Source organism: Lissotriton helveticus, chromosome 6 (genome assembly GCF_964261635.1).
Source record: "Lissotriton helveticus chromosome 6, aLisHel1.1, whole genome shotgun sequence".
Lineage (NCBI taxonomy): Eukaryota > Metazoa > Chordata > Amphibia > Caudata > Salamandridae > Lissotriton > Lissotriton helveticus.
In genome coordinates, this window is record NC_136067.1 from 1,121,261,757 (window position 1) to 1,121,277,642 (window position 15,886).

General features: G+C 41.9%; 1 protein-coding gene across 1 annotated transcript in view; it reads right to left on the reverse strand.

Moving 5' to 3' along the window:
- The window catches only part of SYNE1 (spectrin repeat containing nuclear envelope protein 1), a 2,361,447-nt gene that overhangs the window by 916,250 nt on the left and 1,429,311 nt on the right, over positions 1–15,886 (reverse strand). The window contains exon 79 of the mRNA XM_078648775.1: positions 6,801–7,019. Within this exon, the coding sequence (XP_078504901.1) occupies positions 6,801–7,019 (219 nt within the window). The remainder of the gene's footprint in view (positions 1–6,800; positions 7,020–15,886) is intronic.

The following is a 15,886-nucleotide window of genomic DNA, read 5'->3' on the forward strand; positions in this document are numbered from 1 at the left end:
AAGAACTAAATGTTCTAAAGATTGGATGTTTTTATCCATAAAAACGGCAGAAAAGATTAACATTAAACAGTTGAAAAAAATCAGTGAATTAGAGGAATCAATAAAAGTAAATACCCATTGCAGATTGAAAATCTCTTTTACTACGGATTAAAAAATAACTTTCTGGTTCCAAAATAAACACCAAAACCTTCAAACAAAAGAAATGACTAAAAGACCTTTTAAATTTCTCTACAGAAGGGGTATACCCGTAGCTACAAAAAGATTTCCACAACCAGGCAACCAATACAAGATATCTACCCCAGTACCAGGGGAGAGGTAAAAGAAGTTTATTGTTTTCCCGATAGTTCCTCCTACTCTGACTCGAATACTAATGACTGAGAGCCGAGTCTGAATACCTCGGAAGGTCCCACACATGGGCGTTATTAGGGAGAGGATGGGGACAAGGCAGAGGGAGACGACGGTTCAATCCCAGACAAGGAACAGAAGAGATTCGTTCGAGACAACAGGTTTACAGGTGGGGCAACAACAACTAATCCTAATCTATAACTTATCCAAAAGAAACCTTGATGAGATGGAACAAAGTGTTTCAACTAAAGGTATGTCATTAGTTCCAATGGTTAGAACTGGCTTTATACAAACTAAGGGGTCCATTAGGCTGGCAGACAGACTTTGTCCGTCCGCCATCCCGGTGGAAACAGGACCGTCCGCCACGTGTGCGGCGGTCCCGCCATAGCAATTATGATGCGCCCGCCACAGTGGCGGGTGCATCCAGCATTTTTAACATTGTGGCGGGCGGTGCTCTCAGCACCGCCCGCCGCAATGCTTAAAATGCACGTTGTGCATTTCAATGCACAACATGACGGGCACCGCGCGGTGCCTGTCATGTTGTTCATTGAAATGCTGGGGGGTACCATAGGTACCCCCATGTGCACCCCCCACCCCCCTTCACCCTGGGGGCCCGCAACGGGCTCCCAAAGCAAAGACCGTATGCCTTTCCACGGCGGCAATGCCGCCGTGGAAAGGCATAGGACCGCAGGAATCATAATATGGCTGGCGGTGTCTGGAAGAATCGCCAGCCATATGATCCCTTTTCCACCCCGGCTGCAAGGCGACCGGGGCGGAAAAGCGGCGGACGGTGTTTCCGTCCGCCGCTGTTCCCCCCGCCATTGTAATATGGCGGGGGGTAAATAGCTGGCGGACGGGCACAAATGGCGGACGGATCGCCACCGCCTGGATCCGTCCGCCATCCTAATCGACCCCTAGGTTAGAAACTATGCAATTTTTTCGGAAGTTAAGACAAAAAAAGACTATTTTTCAGACAAAGATAATTGAAACACCAGTGGTTTCTCAGGATTGAGAAATCAATCTACTTTCTTTCCTCCCACTAGCTCAATACCACTCGAAGTGATTTTTTTTAGAAGACAGTTTTACAGGAGCTAGATGTTACTGAATCCAAAAAGAAATATGTGAAATATAACATTCTACATGAAGAAGGGGAGGTCATAAATCAACCCCAGAATGACGCAGAAATAATCATTAAACCTGCAGACAAGTGCTGTGCCAATATGGTAATGGATAGAGAGAATTATGAGAGAGAAGTCCTACAGCAATTGCTAAATGATGATACTTACAGAAAACCAGTGGGGGATCCCACACCAGCAGTAAGGACTGAAATCTGTAGATCTATGGAAAATGTGCTTGATGGGGGATTGCTTATAGAAAAGGAGAAGCTTCTCCTAACAAATAAAAACCCACAAACTCCAGTTATATGTATATATACTTCCATAGATCCACAGAAATCCCCAGAGTACTCCGGGACTTCCAATTATCTCCTGAGTGAACTCTATTTCACAAGCTTTGGCTAAATATGTGGCTGTGTTCCTAAAGCCTTTGATTCCAGACATACCAAGCTATTTGAACGACACCACTGATGTGATTAACAAATTAGATCAGATGACGTTTGACTCTGAAGTAGAATTTATTTTTCGACTTTTAACATTACAAGCCTATATACAAATATTCCCCAAGACGCAGGACCTGAATCCATTGAATACTTTTTGGAAACAAGGCCAAGGACCCATTGCATACCGACATGGTTCATTTCAGAGCCTGCACAGATTTGCCTTAGACTGAATTTGTTCTGCTTTAATATAACATTTTATATGCAGGTCAAATGAACTGCAATGGGAAGTCCCTTTGCCCCAGAGCTGGCAGTTATATTTATGGCCCCATACGAGGTGAAATGGGCATATGGAGATAAGCCTATTAAAAACAATATTATGACATGGAAACGCTTCATCAATTAAATTTTTCAAATATGGAGGAAGAAACCAATCAACCTCAGCAGCTTATTGACTGGTTAAACAATTGTAGGTGTTATATAAAATTTACAGCTCAATGGAGCAAAAATGACATCAATTTTCTGGACTTAACAATTAAACATGAAGAGGGCAAACTCTACACTACCTTACACACAAAAGAAACTGATAGGAATACATTCCTTCATTATACAAGTCATCACCAACATGATTTAAAAAACAACTTACTGTACAGTCAATTCCTACGTCTTTGACAATCCCATCAACTATTACGACGGTCATTGACAAGAGCTCGGTATACACCGAGAGAGTTGCTACTAGAACCAAAGAAAAAACGACCCACAGACAGCTAAGTTTGTGTAAATACTTTCAATACTGTAATGTCAGATGTAAAAAAGATAATACGGAAACACTGGTGATCTGTTTTTTTTCTGGATACCCTCAGTGAGATGCCATTGTCTGCCCGGAATAGAGAGAAATAAAAATCTCAGAGACAAACTTGTCAACTCTAATACAGAGAACTAACGTCAACAAAGAAATTTAAGGTCAACTTTGGGTATACCACCTACATTGGGTCATCATAAATGTGGCACATGTGTGTCCCCATTAGAAGGTACAATGTTTGTATACAAAAACATTTCTATTCAGCAGAACCAATTCACTGATCGTTAATCAACATTTTTTTATCTATGGTGTACTGTATCCATGTGGAAAGGCATATGTTGGCAAAAGAAATCAAGAAGTTCAGCATTGAATTAGCCAACATAAATAATGCATACGATGTAGTAATATGACGGCACCGTTGGTACAACACTTTATGAAAATTAATCACACTGTTGCATATTTGAAATATACTGTATTGAGAAAAGTGCAATCAAAATATGCTGATGAATCTTATTTGGAACGTCAAGAGGCTCCTCTAATGCTGAAGTTAAGCACTTCAGAAACTGGTTTGAATGAACTATCAGAGGTATCAAATATCTTTTAACTGGTTTGAAAGAATCATTTGAGGTATCAAATGTCATTTTAAAGCCCTTCCAGATACTGTATTGGTGATTCCAGGTGAATTGGATTCATTACATACAACAGGATTGAAGATATGGAGCAATTTAGTTCATTTAAAGGAAAGGTTGTTTCCATACAAAATAAAAGACTCCCCATCTTCTTCCAGGGCATAACAGAAAGATAGGAAGTTTAAATTTGTTGCCTTCCTTTTCTTTACATTAACTTACTGAGTACGTTTATTAAGCACCAGTTCAAAAACGACTCGATGGGGGGAAATGTATACTACATTTACCATCACCACTCTCTTTCACCCAGAAGTGCAGGACCGGAAGAATTTATGCACCGGTTCGTACCGCGTCAGCATAGCTCGCTACAGCGTGAGGACCAGTTTGGCGTATTAAGCACAGGACCATAGTTATTATCTGCCCTGGACTGATTTCTGAACCAGGAGCCTTCACTGAACAACAAAAAACTGGAATTAATTAGGAGGAGCAGCATCGAAGTAAGTATTAATACAAGGTTTGCCGCCTATTGCGATGAGAGAACAAATTTTGAAATTAAGTTAGCTTCACTTTCTCTTCACCTTGATCTTTTAGAGGCCGATTCACAGAACTAATCTGTGATAAAATCCTAAACTTACTACTTTTGGTATTCACAGAAGGCATTTAGTAGTAGTAACGTTAGGACTCCTAACTTTACTACTACTAAAATGAGATAAAATCCTAAACATACTACTTTTGGTATTCACAGAAGGCATTTCGTATTAGTAAAGTTAGGACTCCTAACTTTACTACTACTAAATGCCCTTTGTGAATACCGAAAGTCGTAAAGTTAGGATTTTGTCTCAGTTTAGTAGTAGTAAAGTTAGAAGTCCTAACTTTATTGCTACTAAATGCCTTCTGTCAATACCAAAGGTAGTAATTTTAGGATTTTATCTCAGATTAGTTCTGTGAATCGACCCCTTAGAATACAAGCCACAGCCTCGGGTTTCCAGGCACCAAGGCGGCCGGAAGACGGACTCACACACGATGCATGTAACCACACCATTCAGTTTAGGTGAGCTTTCTGTATAATATGCCATTTAGTCTTGGTGAACTTTCCAGTAAATATATTCTTTTAATGATAAAACATTTTTATCGATAAGATCACTAATATTGCCATCGGTGTGTGCATGCACTGAGCACAAAAACATGGTTATCCACGCGGGTCGCACTGGACAATAACAATAACAATAAAAATAAAAATCGAATCGATCCAAGTAGATAAATAGAATTACTGCTGTGCCTAATACAGATATAGTTGTACTTATAAGTATAAATACATATAATTTTATTTTATTTATTTCTGTGATGTCTGTACCAAAAAGATGAGATTATCACAAAAAAATTGGAAAACATAAGTGAAATTTAGCCCATGAAATAAGAAATGAGATAAATACTCTAACACACTAAATTGATGCGTATGTTGTGTTCTTTCAATGTATGTTCATTTATGGCCATGTGGGGTTCTATATAGATTTTGTATTGAATCCTTCAATATGGGGAGAGAAAAAGCCCCACATTTTGCAAAAGCCCTTAAACATTTATGAAAGCTTTGATCTTGATCCTCCACGTAATGTTACTGGGGGACTTACAAACGCCTAACAGCTAACTGTTCTGAGCAGCTGTTTGTCAGACTGTTTCTTAATGTCGCGCTACTATATTGAGAATAGGATAGAGCAGGATTCTGAAAGAGATGTGGTAGCCAGACAAGGGTGGCCAAGACACCAGGCATTCTTTACTGCACTGATATGAAGACAGGCCAGAAAGGAGTTGGAGAAGACTTGGAGGATCAACAAGATGTTCAGCTGTGTGTGGATGCATAGAGGGGAAAAGGAAACTAATGGGAATGGTAGATGTTCTTACAATATTCTTTTAGGGTAAGCAGGAAGGCAGGGAAGATCATCCATTCATCAACTCTGATACTACGCATTGGAGGTGACAGTTCAAGGGGAAGGAATGGTATACGATAGACATGTAAAACATACAATTCAGGATGTCTAAAGCCATTAGCTACTTGGTGTTTTCTACTGCATATTTCTCAGGCTACCCCAGACAAACACTAATTAATCAATGAAAAACACCCCCTTGGTAATAACCAGACATATTTAATATCACAATTACATTGTTCTATTTTTATTTCAAAACAAGAAGTGGGTGGAGAGAGCATTGTCTTTTGGATGCTCTATGAACAAGTATGTGAATTTTGATATTTCATTGACAGAATTATTTACATGCAAATGTACTGAGAGAACAGATGGGAGGAGTAGGAGCGAGAACAGGAGAAGGCACTGATGCTTGAAAGATGGCAAGTGGGAATAATGACTCTGAACATTCTTGTATTATATACGAAACGCAGCACTTTATCATACACACAAATAGAATGGCAAAAATCCCCTCAATATTCTGTCACAAGAAAACACTTTGCCAAATGGGATTATGGAATTCTTGGATCCTTTTCACAGTTTTGTTATGTTTGGTTGAGATACATAATTTGTAATATAATATACATAATATACAAATGAGAATCTTTAATCCTGTTTTGTCCTTAAATTGGAATAATGCACTGAAGAATTTATTCAACAATATTTAGAGATTATATATTTGGAAAGCTTCTTACTTTACATGAACAAATATGTTTTGTGACAAAATGAGTCTGAGTAAGGCCTTCAAGGAGAAGATGAGGTGATGAACCTTGAAATCTAAAAAATAGAGGCATATGAGGCTTCTCTTGTGTATTACACAAAATATGCTTCTCCACAACAGACTCAAACAGAATAAGCAATCCACCTTTGGAATAAAAAAATAAGTGTGTTATAATACATCAAGGCAATCATTCAGAAAAAACACAAAATACAATTTTGAGGGTATCTAGGCTACAGAGCAGGCAGGAGAAATATTCATTGAACTCATGAGATGAATTTCAGTACTCCTGTTCTCAGAACAGTTGGGCTAAGGAAAAGAAAACATGTTGTTTTCAACTCCAAAGACGAGCAAATTCCAGCCAAAGCTTTCACTAACCAAGGGCTGACAAGCATGTGCATGACGGCCCAGAAATGCAAAACACAAAACTGAAAATGGAGTTGAAGAGATGTAGGGGAAAAGTTCCATAGTATGATCAGTTTTTTAGATTATAGACCTATCTGTGCAAGAGAGGCAAGTGTGAGGGATATAACAAATGAAATAGTCTGATAAAGGAGATCAGTAATAGAACCTGTTTTTTTCAATGCATCAGTGTGTTATTGAAAAGGTAGAATTGGTTTGCCTTTGGCTAAGCGCTAAGGTAAAATTCGAACAGTGATTTCAAAATTCTGTTCAAAACAGGTATATAATCAGGAGACATGTTTATATTTTCATTGTGTAGCACAGGGAAATATTGTTTGGGCACATTATTTTTGCAAACAATTCACAGTTACATTAATGACAGCCTCATCTATACCTTTTGATTCAATCCTTTCCATTCCTGCACCACCTCCTCTAATGTCTTCTCTTGCTCTCTGGCCACACTGCGCAGACGGGTCCAGCGCTGCCACACAGTTGTCATTGACTTGCTTATAGCTGCTTTGCTGGCATCACTTCCAATTTTCTCCATGAGTGAGACGTTTTCCTCCAGTGATGTGATCTTATCGTGAAATAGATTTACCATAGAAACCAGTTCCTTCAAAAAACAAAAATAGACATTAAAAACCAAATTATACCTCTAAGATACCATCATAGCCAGCCCCTCAGTTATATTTATGTCATCATTTTTTATTTCGTTTATTTCATTTTGTATGATAGAGACCAGGTTTCTGACTTCTGTAAATAAGACAATGGGCCACAGCCGATCAGTCAGTTTCCAACTGCAAAAATACTTCTGCATATGTATCAAGCACAAATTGTGATTCGGTAACATGTGACCGAATCACAACTTGTGTTTGCGAATCGGTATTTAGATGGGGCATATTTAGGTCGTCCCTTCCAAATAACGAATCCGAAAGGGATGTATGAATGTTTTGTGACCGTATTACGGTCGCAAAACATTAATATTTTACCGATTCCTTGAAGGAGGTGGTAACCCATTCGCAAATAGGAAAGAGTCCTCAGGAGTCTCCTTCCACTTTCAGAATGGACAACAAATATTTTTTAAAGCAGGCAGTGCCTACACTTAAAAAAAGAAACTGCAAAGTTTCATATTTTCTTTTTAAATGCATCCAATGTCCCTTAAGAAAAACAGGCTGCATTAAAAAAAAGACTGCATTATTTAAAAGCAATCACAGACATAGTGGTCTGCTAATCTCAGCAGGCCACCATCCCTGAGATTGCGTAGATTTCAAATGGGTGGCAAATTGCAAACTACCTCATTAATATGCATGAGGTAGGTCTATTTGTGACCCATTAGGAATTGCTAGTAAAACTCAAAAACGTTTAATACATTAGGAATAGTGATTACCTAAGTGTGATTCAGAGAAAATTGCAATTAGGTAATCGCTACTTAAAATAATGATACATGTGGCCCACTGTGATTTAAAAGGAAACAGTAGTAAGCACAGCACCCGGTCCTGAATGTTTCCCTTGGGTATTTTGGCTGAGGTGATCTCATAATATTTACAGGGTACCAAAACTGCTGCTTTTGGACTGATTTTGATGGCGTGAGCTTGCTTTTCTTTGAGGCTCATCAGTAGGCTGCTTCCTGGACATTACAAGTGCCGGATCTACATTTAATAGGCTAATTTCCTGCCTGCTATATTTTTCATGTTTTAAAAAATTGGAAATATATTCCTTTCAAATCTTAGTATGTTCATTGAGGTGAAATTTCCATCAAGCACAAAGTCCTGTAACCTGGCCCACAGCACTAATATCTGGGAGACCCTCTGGAGGCTGCTCCTTGGCCAGTGAGTAGCACATCTTGTAGGAAGATGGGTTTTTGGTGCAGTAGTCCCCACGCATTTTGTCTGGAATTTGATGCAACTATGACTGAAGTGCACTGGGTTCCTGCTAACCAGGTCCCCAGTGCCAGTGTTCTTTCCTAAAAACAAGCCTATGGTCACCTGATCCCCAAGAGACTAGGCCTTTAGCACCTGTGTAAGTCCCTAGTAAGCGGTACCCCTGGTAATTAGGGCATAAGTACTAAAGATGGTCCCTCACAACTGCAACATATCTTCTGCCGCTATATTGGACCCCGCACCATCAATCATATAGACTGCCACTGTAGTCTGCGTGACAAGGTGCTCTAAAAAGTGAAAACCTGACATGGCACAAACTTGCACTGCATGCTATATTTGTAAGCCACCCCTACAGCAGGCCCTACAGCCCTAAAACAGGGTACATTATATTACAAGTGCGAACTTATCTACATGAGCAGATTTGCCACTGTGCTGGCCAGTTCAATTACTGATAGTACAAGTGAACAGGGAAGCGATCATAAGGTATGTACTAGTCAAAATGAGGTTCCAAGCTACATAATGGCTTCACTGAAACCAAGTGTGTTTGGTATCAAACACCTCGTATTAATAATCCCACACTGATTGCAGTGATGTACTAGTTACTTACCTTCGGTAACGATGTATCTGGTAAAGACGATTCTAGCCGCAGATTTCTTCACGTAGAATTATCCCCAGGCGTGAGACTGGATCCGGAAACTTTTTGCCACAGCATCCCTGCGCGTCGGGGGTGGGGTGGCATGGCGCGACGCTGCCCAGGCGTCGTCCGCATACGTGACATCAGCGAGGTCACATAAGTCCCACCCCGGCGCGCCTACGTCAGTTTTCTTTGGAGAACTTTTCCACCCCGCAATGCGGAGCCACCAGACAAAACTGTGGGAGTATGGGAACAGTGTGCGAAAGAGTAGAAAAAAGGAGACAAGCGACACCATAAGAAGCAGTGCAACACTGCAGTATCCAAAGGCAGAGGCAGAAGAAAGAACAGAGCCCTGAGCAGCCAACCTGCCAGTATGTAGACAGTCTTCCCTATCTTCCCCCGGAGACAAGGAACATACATAAAATGTCATGACACATGTAGCAGGCCTACAACCCCCATCCAGAAACAAGGAAGGGGAGCCAGTCCCAAGACAGACAGAGACAACAACCTCCAAGCAACCCCAGCACAGAGGGCAACCACCCCCTAAGGAACAAGGGCAAGGTATGGCCAGAAGACCCCAACTCAAAGGTTAGCAGAGGGGCCAGGACCCTTAGCAGCAAGAGGAAGGGAGGGAAGGGCAGAGATAGAAGGCAAACCCCCCCAAACCTGGAGCAGCCAGAGCAGAGGGGCACAGTAGTACTGTAAACCCATACTCCAATGAACCAAAGAGGAGGAAGGAACAGCAACAAGACAGAGCAGCCTGTCAAGAGTGAAAGAATGCACTCACAGGAGACACAGCCCCCCACCGGGAGGCGAGTGCCGAAGACCAACCCAAGGGTCCTCGCAGAACGGGGAGGAAGGGCAGGCCGTGAATGAATCTGCGGCTAGAATCGTCTCTACCAGATACATAGTTACCGAAGGTAAGTAACTCGTACATCTGATAGAGGGATCACTGACACAATATCGACCGAAAAAATATCGACCTACAAAAAAATCAACGTGGGAATATCGTAGACAAGAATATCGACAGCCTATCTACAACATGGTAAGTACAAAAATATCGAAACTAAAATAAAGATGTAAAAAATATCATAATTAAATATATCGTTTTTTTTAAATAAAAAAAGTGTAAAATAAAGTAAATAATAGTTATAAACCAAATAAACATAGTTAAAAATATTTAATAATGTTTAAAATTTATAAATAATACATATACAATAATATAACATTAATTAAACATATACATAAAAATTATAATATATACTTACTTAATAATACATTTTAATAATTATTTTAATAACTTATAAATTATTAAACAATGTTTTATAAATTACAATCACATCTACACACATAAAACAATAACATAAATAAAAAAGTAAATAATTATATTTAATACATTAAAAAATATATACTTTCAATATTTTTAAAATTAATAATATACTACATTATCAAAAATAATAATAAAAATATTAAATAGCTAAATAAATAAAACTACTATTCAAAGTCCAACAAAAACTACAGTAATGATAACATTGGATAGTGTAACACAAAAAATTACTATTCCAACTTCGGAAAATGCAACAGTAGGGAAAGCGTTGGATAGCGTAGTGGTAAATATTACTATTCCAACTCCAGAGGGTGCAACAGTAGGGAAAGCATTGGATAGCGTAGGGGTAAAAATTACTATTCCAACTCCAGAGGGTGCAACAGTAGGGAAAATGTTGGATAGCGTAGGGGTAAAAATAAATATTCCAACTCCAGAGGGTGCTACAGTAGGGAAAGCGTTTGGAAAGCGTAGGGGTAAAAATTTATATTCCAACTCCAGAGAGGGCAACAGTAGGGAAAGCGTTGGATAGCGTAGGGGTACAAATTACTATTCCAACTCCAGAGGGTGCAACAGTAAGGAAAGCGTTGGATAGCGTAGGGGTAAAAATTAATATTCCAACTCCAGAGGGTGCTACAGTAGGGAAAACATTGGATAGCGTAGGGGTAAAAATTACTATTCCAGCTGCAGAGCGTGAAACAGTAGGGAAAATGTTGGATAGCGTGGGGGTAAAAATTACTATTCAAGCTCGAAAGTGTGCTACAGTAGGGAAAACGTTGGATAGCGTAGAATTTAAATATAACATACTTATAAATGATTTTTGTATTAAAAATAATAAATAATTTAATTTTTTAATAACTCTACATCATTTACAAATACCCATTAATAGTTATTAAAAACATAATTAAATTTGCATAATTAACAATAAAATAACAATTAACAATAAATACCAATACATATTAATTATTAAATATTAGTCGCCAAATAATAAATACTGATCAATAAAATATGTTTCATTAACAAAAAAATTAATTATTTAAAATTAATTCACAATTAAAAAATATTAAACAATTAAATTATTTTTCATACTGTGGTTCTGTAATTCTCAAACCTGACTGCATTTTAGTTTTGTCCTCACGTAGGCCAGTAAAGTAGGCCCAAAACAAGTGGCTTTGCCTTCTGAGTTCGTGCATATATTAATATGGGTTTCTCTGACTCTGAATGAACTGCAGAGAGAGAGTAACCCTTTTCACCTTAAACTGACCTTTTGCAAAACCTGTTTCACTAGCTGATCGTTGTCTGAGTTTTTCAATCACTGTTCAGGACCTCGTTAACCTTTAAATTCCTTGCACATATCTTATCTTAAACAATATCTAAATGGTTTCTTTTCTTAAGACTTTCTTTCCTGAAACATGGGGTTTTGCCATGTGTCGTGACTGCCATCTGGTGTTACTTTTTATGTAGGCCTTAGAAGTTAGTCTGTGAGCAAAGCAGTCTGACCTATTGTGAATCATACACATTAACCAAGGATTTCTTTGTGCACTGGAGTTAATTTCAGAAGCTGGCCTTTAACCTGGAATTGACCCTGCCAAGCCAATTTCCCTGCTAGATCGTTATTTGCTTTTCCAATCACTATTCAAGACATTTGTTAACTTTTAAGTTTCTTTTCATCTCTGTTATCCTGCACATTATCTGAAACTACTTTTCTTGACTATTTCTTCATTTCATGGGTTACGCTTTCAATTCAGGGTTTGTGCGGGCCTTCCAGATTATTATTTAGATATGCCTAAATATTAACTTGTGGGTTGGGACACTGTAAAATGAGCTTTACTGTATGATGCTGTGTGATGTCATGTATTTTCTATTGGTTGAATTTTGGTGCAGGGGCGTGCATTTTAAATGTACCTTTTTGTGTATAAATAGGGATAGTAAAATTGAGCAGTTTCTTGAGTTGTACACCGTGTTGTATTACTGGAATTTCTGCTACTGGCTGCAGCTAATAAATTTGATCTCTGACGCCGCCTAGAAGTATTCCGTGTCTCTGTATACCAAGGCAAGGGAACCTAGAGGACTTTTGGGCGTGTCCCTGACGCCACTGGGTACTTGAAAACCCGGTTCTTCAATACCAAATAATACTTTTTATGAAACATTGATTACCAATTAATTAAAAATATTTTCCAATTAATACAAATTAATTACCAATTAAGAATAGTAATTGCCAATTAACAAAATTAATTACCAATTAAAAAAATAATTACCAATTAAAAAAATTGTTTGCCAAATAAAAACATGAATTAACAATTAAAAAAATAATTATCAATTAAAATAATTAATTGCCAATTAATAATTAATTAAAAAGAAAGTAATAATCCATACCAATAAATAAAAATAAATCATTAATTACAATTAAATTACTTCCCACCCAGTTCCCCGATAAACCCACAACCCGCTTAAGAAATAAAAACAAAAATGAATTAAAATTAATTTATAATTCCTAACAATTAATAATTAATTTAGTATATTTAAATTACTTCCCACCCTATTCCCCTATAAACCCACAACCCGCTCCAGTACTAAAACATAAAATTTACTTAAAAAGTAACATTATTAATATATAAAAATAATACACATAATTTAAAACAAGTAAAATACTTAATAAAAAAAATATTACACATACATAATAAAATACATAACAATAATACAAATATCGATAATAGTAACTTCGATATTACTTTCATAGATATAAAAAAAATCGATATTACTTACCTTAGGGTCGATATTCTGTCCAACGATATTCTTGACCTCGATATTCTGTACCTTAGATGTTTCCAACTCGATATTTTTGTAATTCGATATTTCCAACTCGATATTTAGACCGTGCACCCTGATAGAGACTACTAGCCGCAGATTCCTTCATGTAGAATAGATACCCTAGCAATACCCACAGGGAAGAAGGGTCTGCGAAAGGACCCCACCAGCCTGGACATGACAGAGGGTCCCACAGGGGACCAGACCTGCGGACTAGGTAAGTAACCTCGTCCCACCCAGGCAAGAGGAACCCCCACAAGCAGAACACCACCGACCCAAAGAGGGATGTAGGAAGAAGAAAGAAGTCTGAAGAGGCCCGTACAGTCACAACAGAGGAACCAAGGGCAAGGCTAGAGAGCCGAAGCACCCCACTCCCCAACAAGGCAACAGAGCTTCCATCCAATGCCAGGAAGGAAGAGGAAGAGGAAGAAAAGCCTAGAGGGCCCAAGGAAACGAGGGAAAAGAAGACGAGCCCCCCCCAGATGGAAGGCAACAGGCCAGACAGAGCGGCACCGACAGTAATAAGCTGGCAGAAGCAAGAAGGTCAGCCCGGGCCCCAGGAAGACCGGGCAGGCGACGCCTGACAAGGGAGAAACACAAAATCATCCCAGCCCTCAGGACAGAAGCAGGAAGGTGAGGCAATGTCCGGACACACCACTACGAGGGGTCCGCACACACGACCTCAGGAAGCAAGCGCCCGAAGGCGACCAGAACTCCCTAGCAGAGCGCAAGCTATATAACAGCTACCACTACCCCACATAGGGTACGTTAAGTCCCAAGACATGGGAACCCTCTTTGGAAGAACTTCCGCAGGAGGAAAAAGGAAAGAGCCACAAGGAAAAAAAAACCCAGCTGAAGGCTTGTCAAGCAGCCCAAGAGAAACACAGAAGGCCTAATCTCAGGGCCAAGTCTGTGCAGACTATAGCAAAAACACAGTCAACAAAGGGGCCGTCCAGCAGCGAAAAAACGCCATAGTCCCAACAAGGAGGACTCGAATGGCTATAAAACATACTCCACAGCAAGGGCAACCAGCCCAAAAGAAGGTCCAGAACCATCTCAACTCAGCAGTCACTGAGGAGGGGAAGGAGGAGGAGGAGGATAAGGCGGAGGAGGAGGACAGAGCCCTGCCACGAACCATTGGATGGCGGAGTCAGCCGGGACATGTAATAACAGGCTGCCATTGAATGGAAGCTCAATCAGCCGCTTCCACACAATCTCAGGGAACACGCCATCCCCAAGCCAAGCATGGCGACGGAGGGCAACTGAGGAAGCCATGGCCCGGCCCGCACCTCTGTGATGTCCAGAGCGGAGCGGAGAATAAGCGCCGCTAGCTCCCGGCCATCCAACGCATGATGCCGTAAGTCCACCTGAACTGTCTCTTGGGAAGCTGCGGATCCCAAGGACTCAGCCGAGTCCCACAAACAAGAGGAGGCCTTAGCCAATACACATAAGGTGTTAAGGGTCTGCAGGGCAGCGCTGGTCATGGCAAACATGTTGCGCCCCCAGGAGTCCAGCTAGCGGGCCTCTCGGGACAGCGGAGTCAACTATGGCGGCAGGGAAGGAAAAGCAGTCTGCAAAAGTGGACTTGAGGCAGAGGGGTGGAGGGAAAGACACGCTGGGTCATGTGGCGCCGGATGGTGCCGGTGCAGAAGGTGTTGAGATCCCCTGAGGCGGGGCGCCTCTAAGCCCCCGTCAGGGAAGAAGGGAGCGAACCCTCAAAGAGAAGCAAGAGCTCCCTCCCACAAGAGCCCTGGTAGAGAACCTCCAAGAGATAGTCCGCCGGGAAATGAGCAACCGGGTCACCCATGCGCAGAATGCCCACATTCGTGGACACCGCGTGAGCTAAGGCCGCACCTGCCTCCGTAGGGCCCCGCGGTGGAGAAAGCAGCTCCTCCGTGGGCGACGGCTGTAAACTAAGGCAGCCATCCCCAAAGCCAAGCGGGCGGGCAAAGGCCAGACCTGGAAGTCAGAAGGATCCGAAGAATGGGGAACCTGCCATTCTTCCGGCGAACACCTCGGCCTCGGAAATGGCAGGGAGCCGCCCTTCGATGAAGCCGGCGAAAAAGACACCACGCGGCGGCCTGTATCCGGGGATGATGACACCAGTAGGCACCCAACCTCCGTAGAGGAGGGAGCGTCCGAAGACAAATCCGAGGCTCAACGCCTGTGTGGAGCCGCACAGTCCGCCGCCTGAGGCGGGACGACAACGCCAACCGGCGCCGAAGGAGACGCCAAATAGGGCTCCTCCAAGCCACACCGCGCCGAGGGACCTGTGTTAAGCCGGAGCTGAAGTGGCCAAGGGGCGGTGCCGGAACAACGCACACTCGACCTCTGCCGAGCCAGCCGCCTGTGTGGAGGAACGAGAGGGACCGGGGGAATGACACGTAGCCCTCCGCCAGCCTCGGCCCAGGGTGTGACGGAGGTGGCCCGGCGAACCATGTGGCAGCGCCAGGGCCGAATCAACCTCCGACCCGCCCCCCGACGAGTCAGCCGCATGCGTGGATGTGCGAGAAGGGGGACGAGGGGTCCAAGCCCAGCCTCGACCCAGAACGGGACGAGGAGGGTCCACCGACCCCTGTGGCACCGCCCGGTCCAGCAGGTGCCGGCGCTGCGGCAGTGTCAGCTCAGCCATGGACAAGGCCTCCGCCTGTCCAGAGGGCCGAGTGGGGCAAAGGGATGCGAGCCCCGGCGACCTCCCGCGACACCACAAGGACTCCCGCAGGAGTTTGTGGCGAGGCATAGGCGCCATGGTCCGAAGGAGGGATCCCCGAGGGGCCACACCCCCAACAGCACCACATCCTCCAAGTCTGGAGCCGAACCAGTCGTGCCGGGGC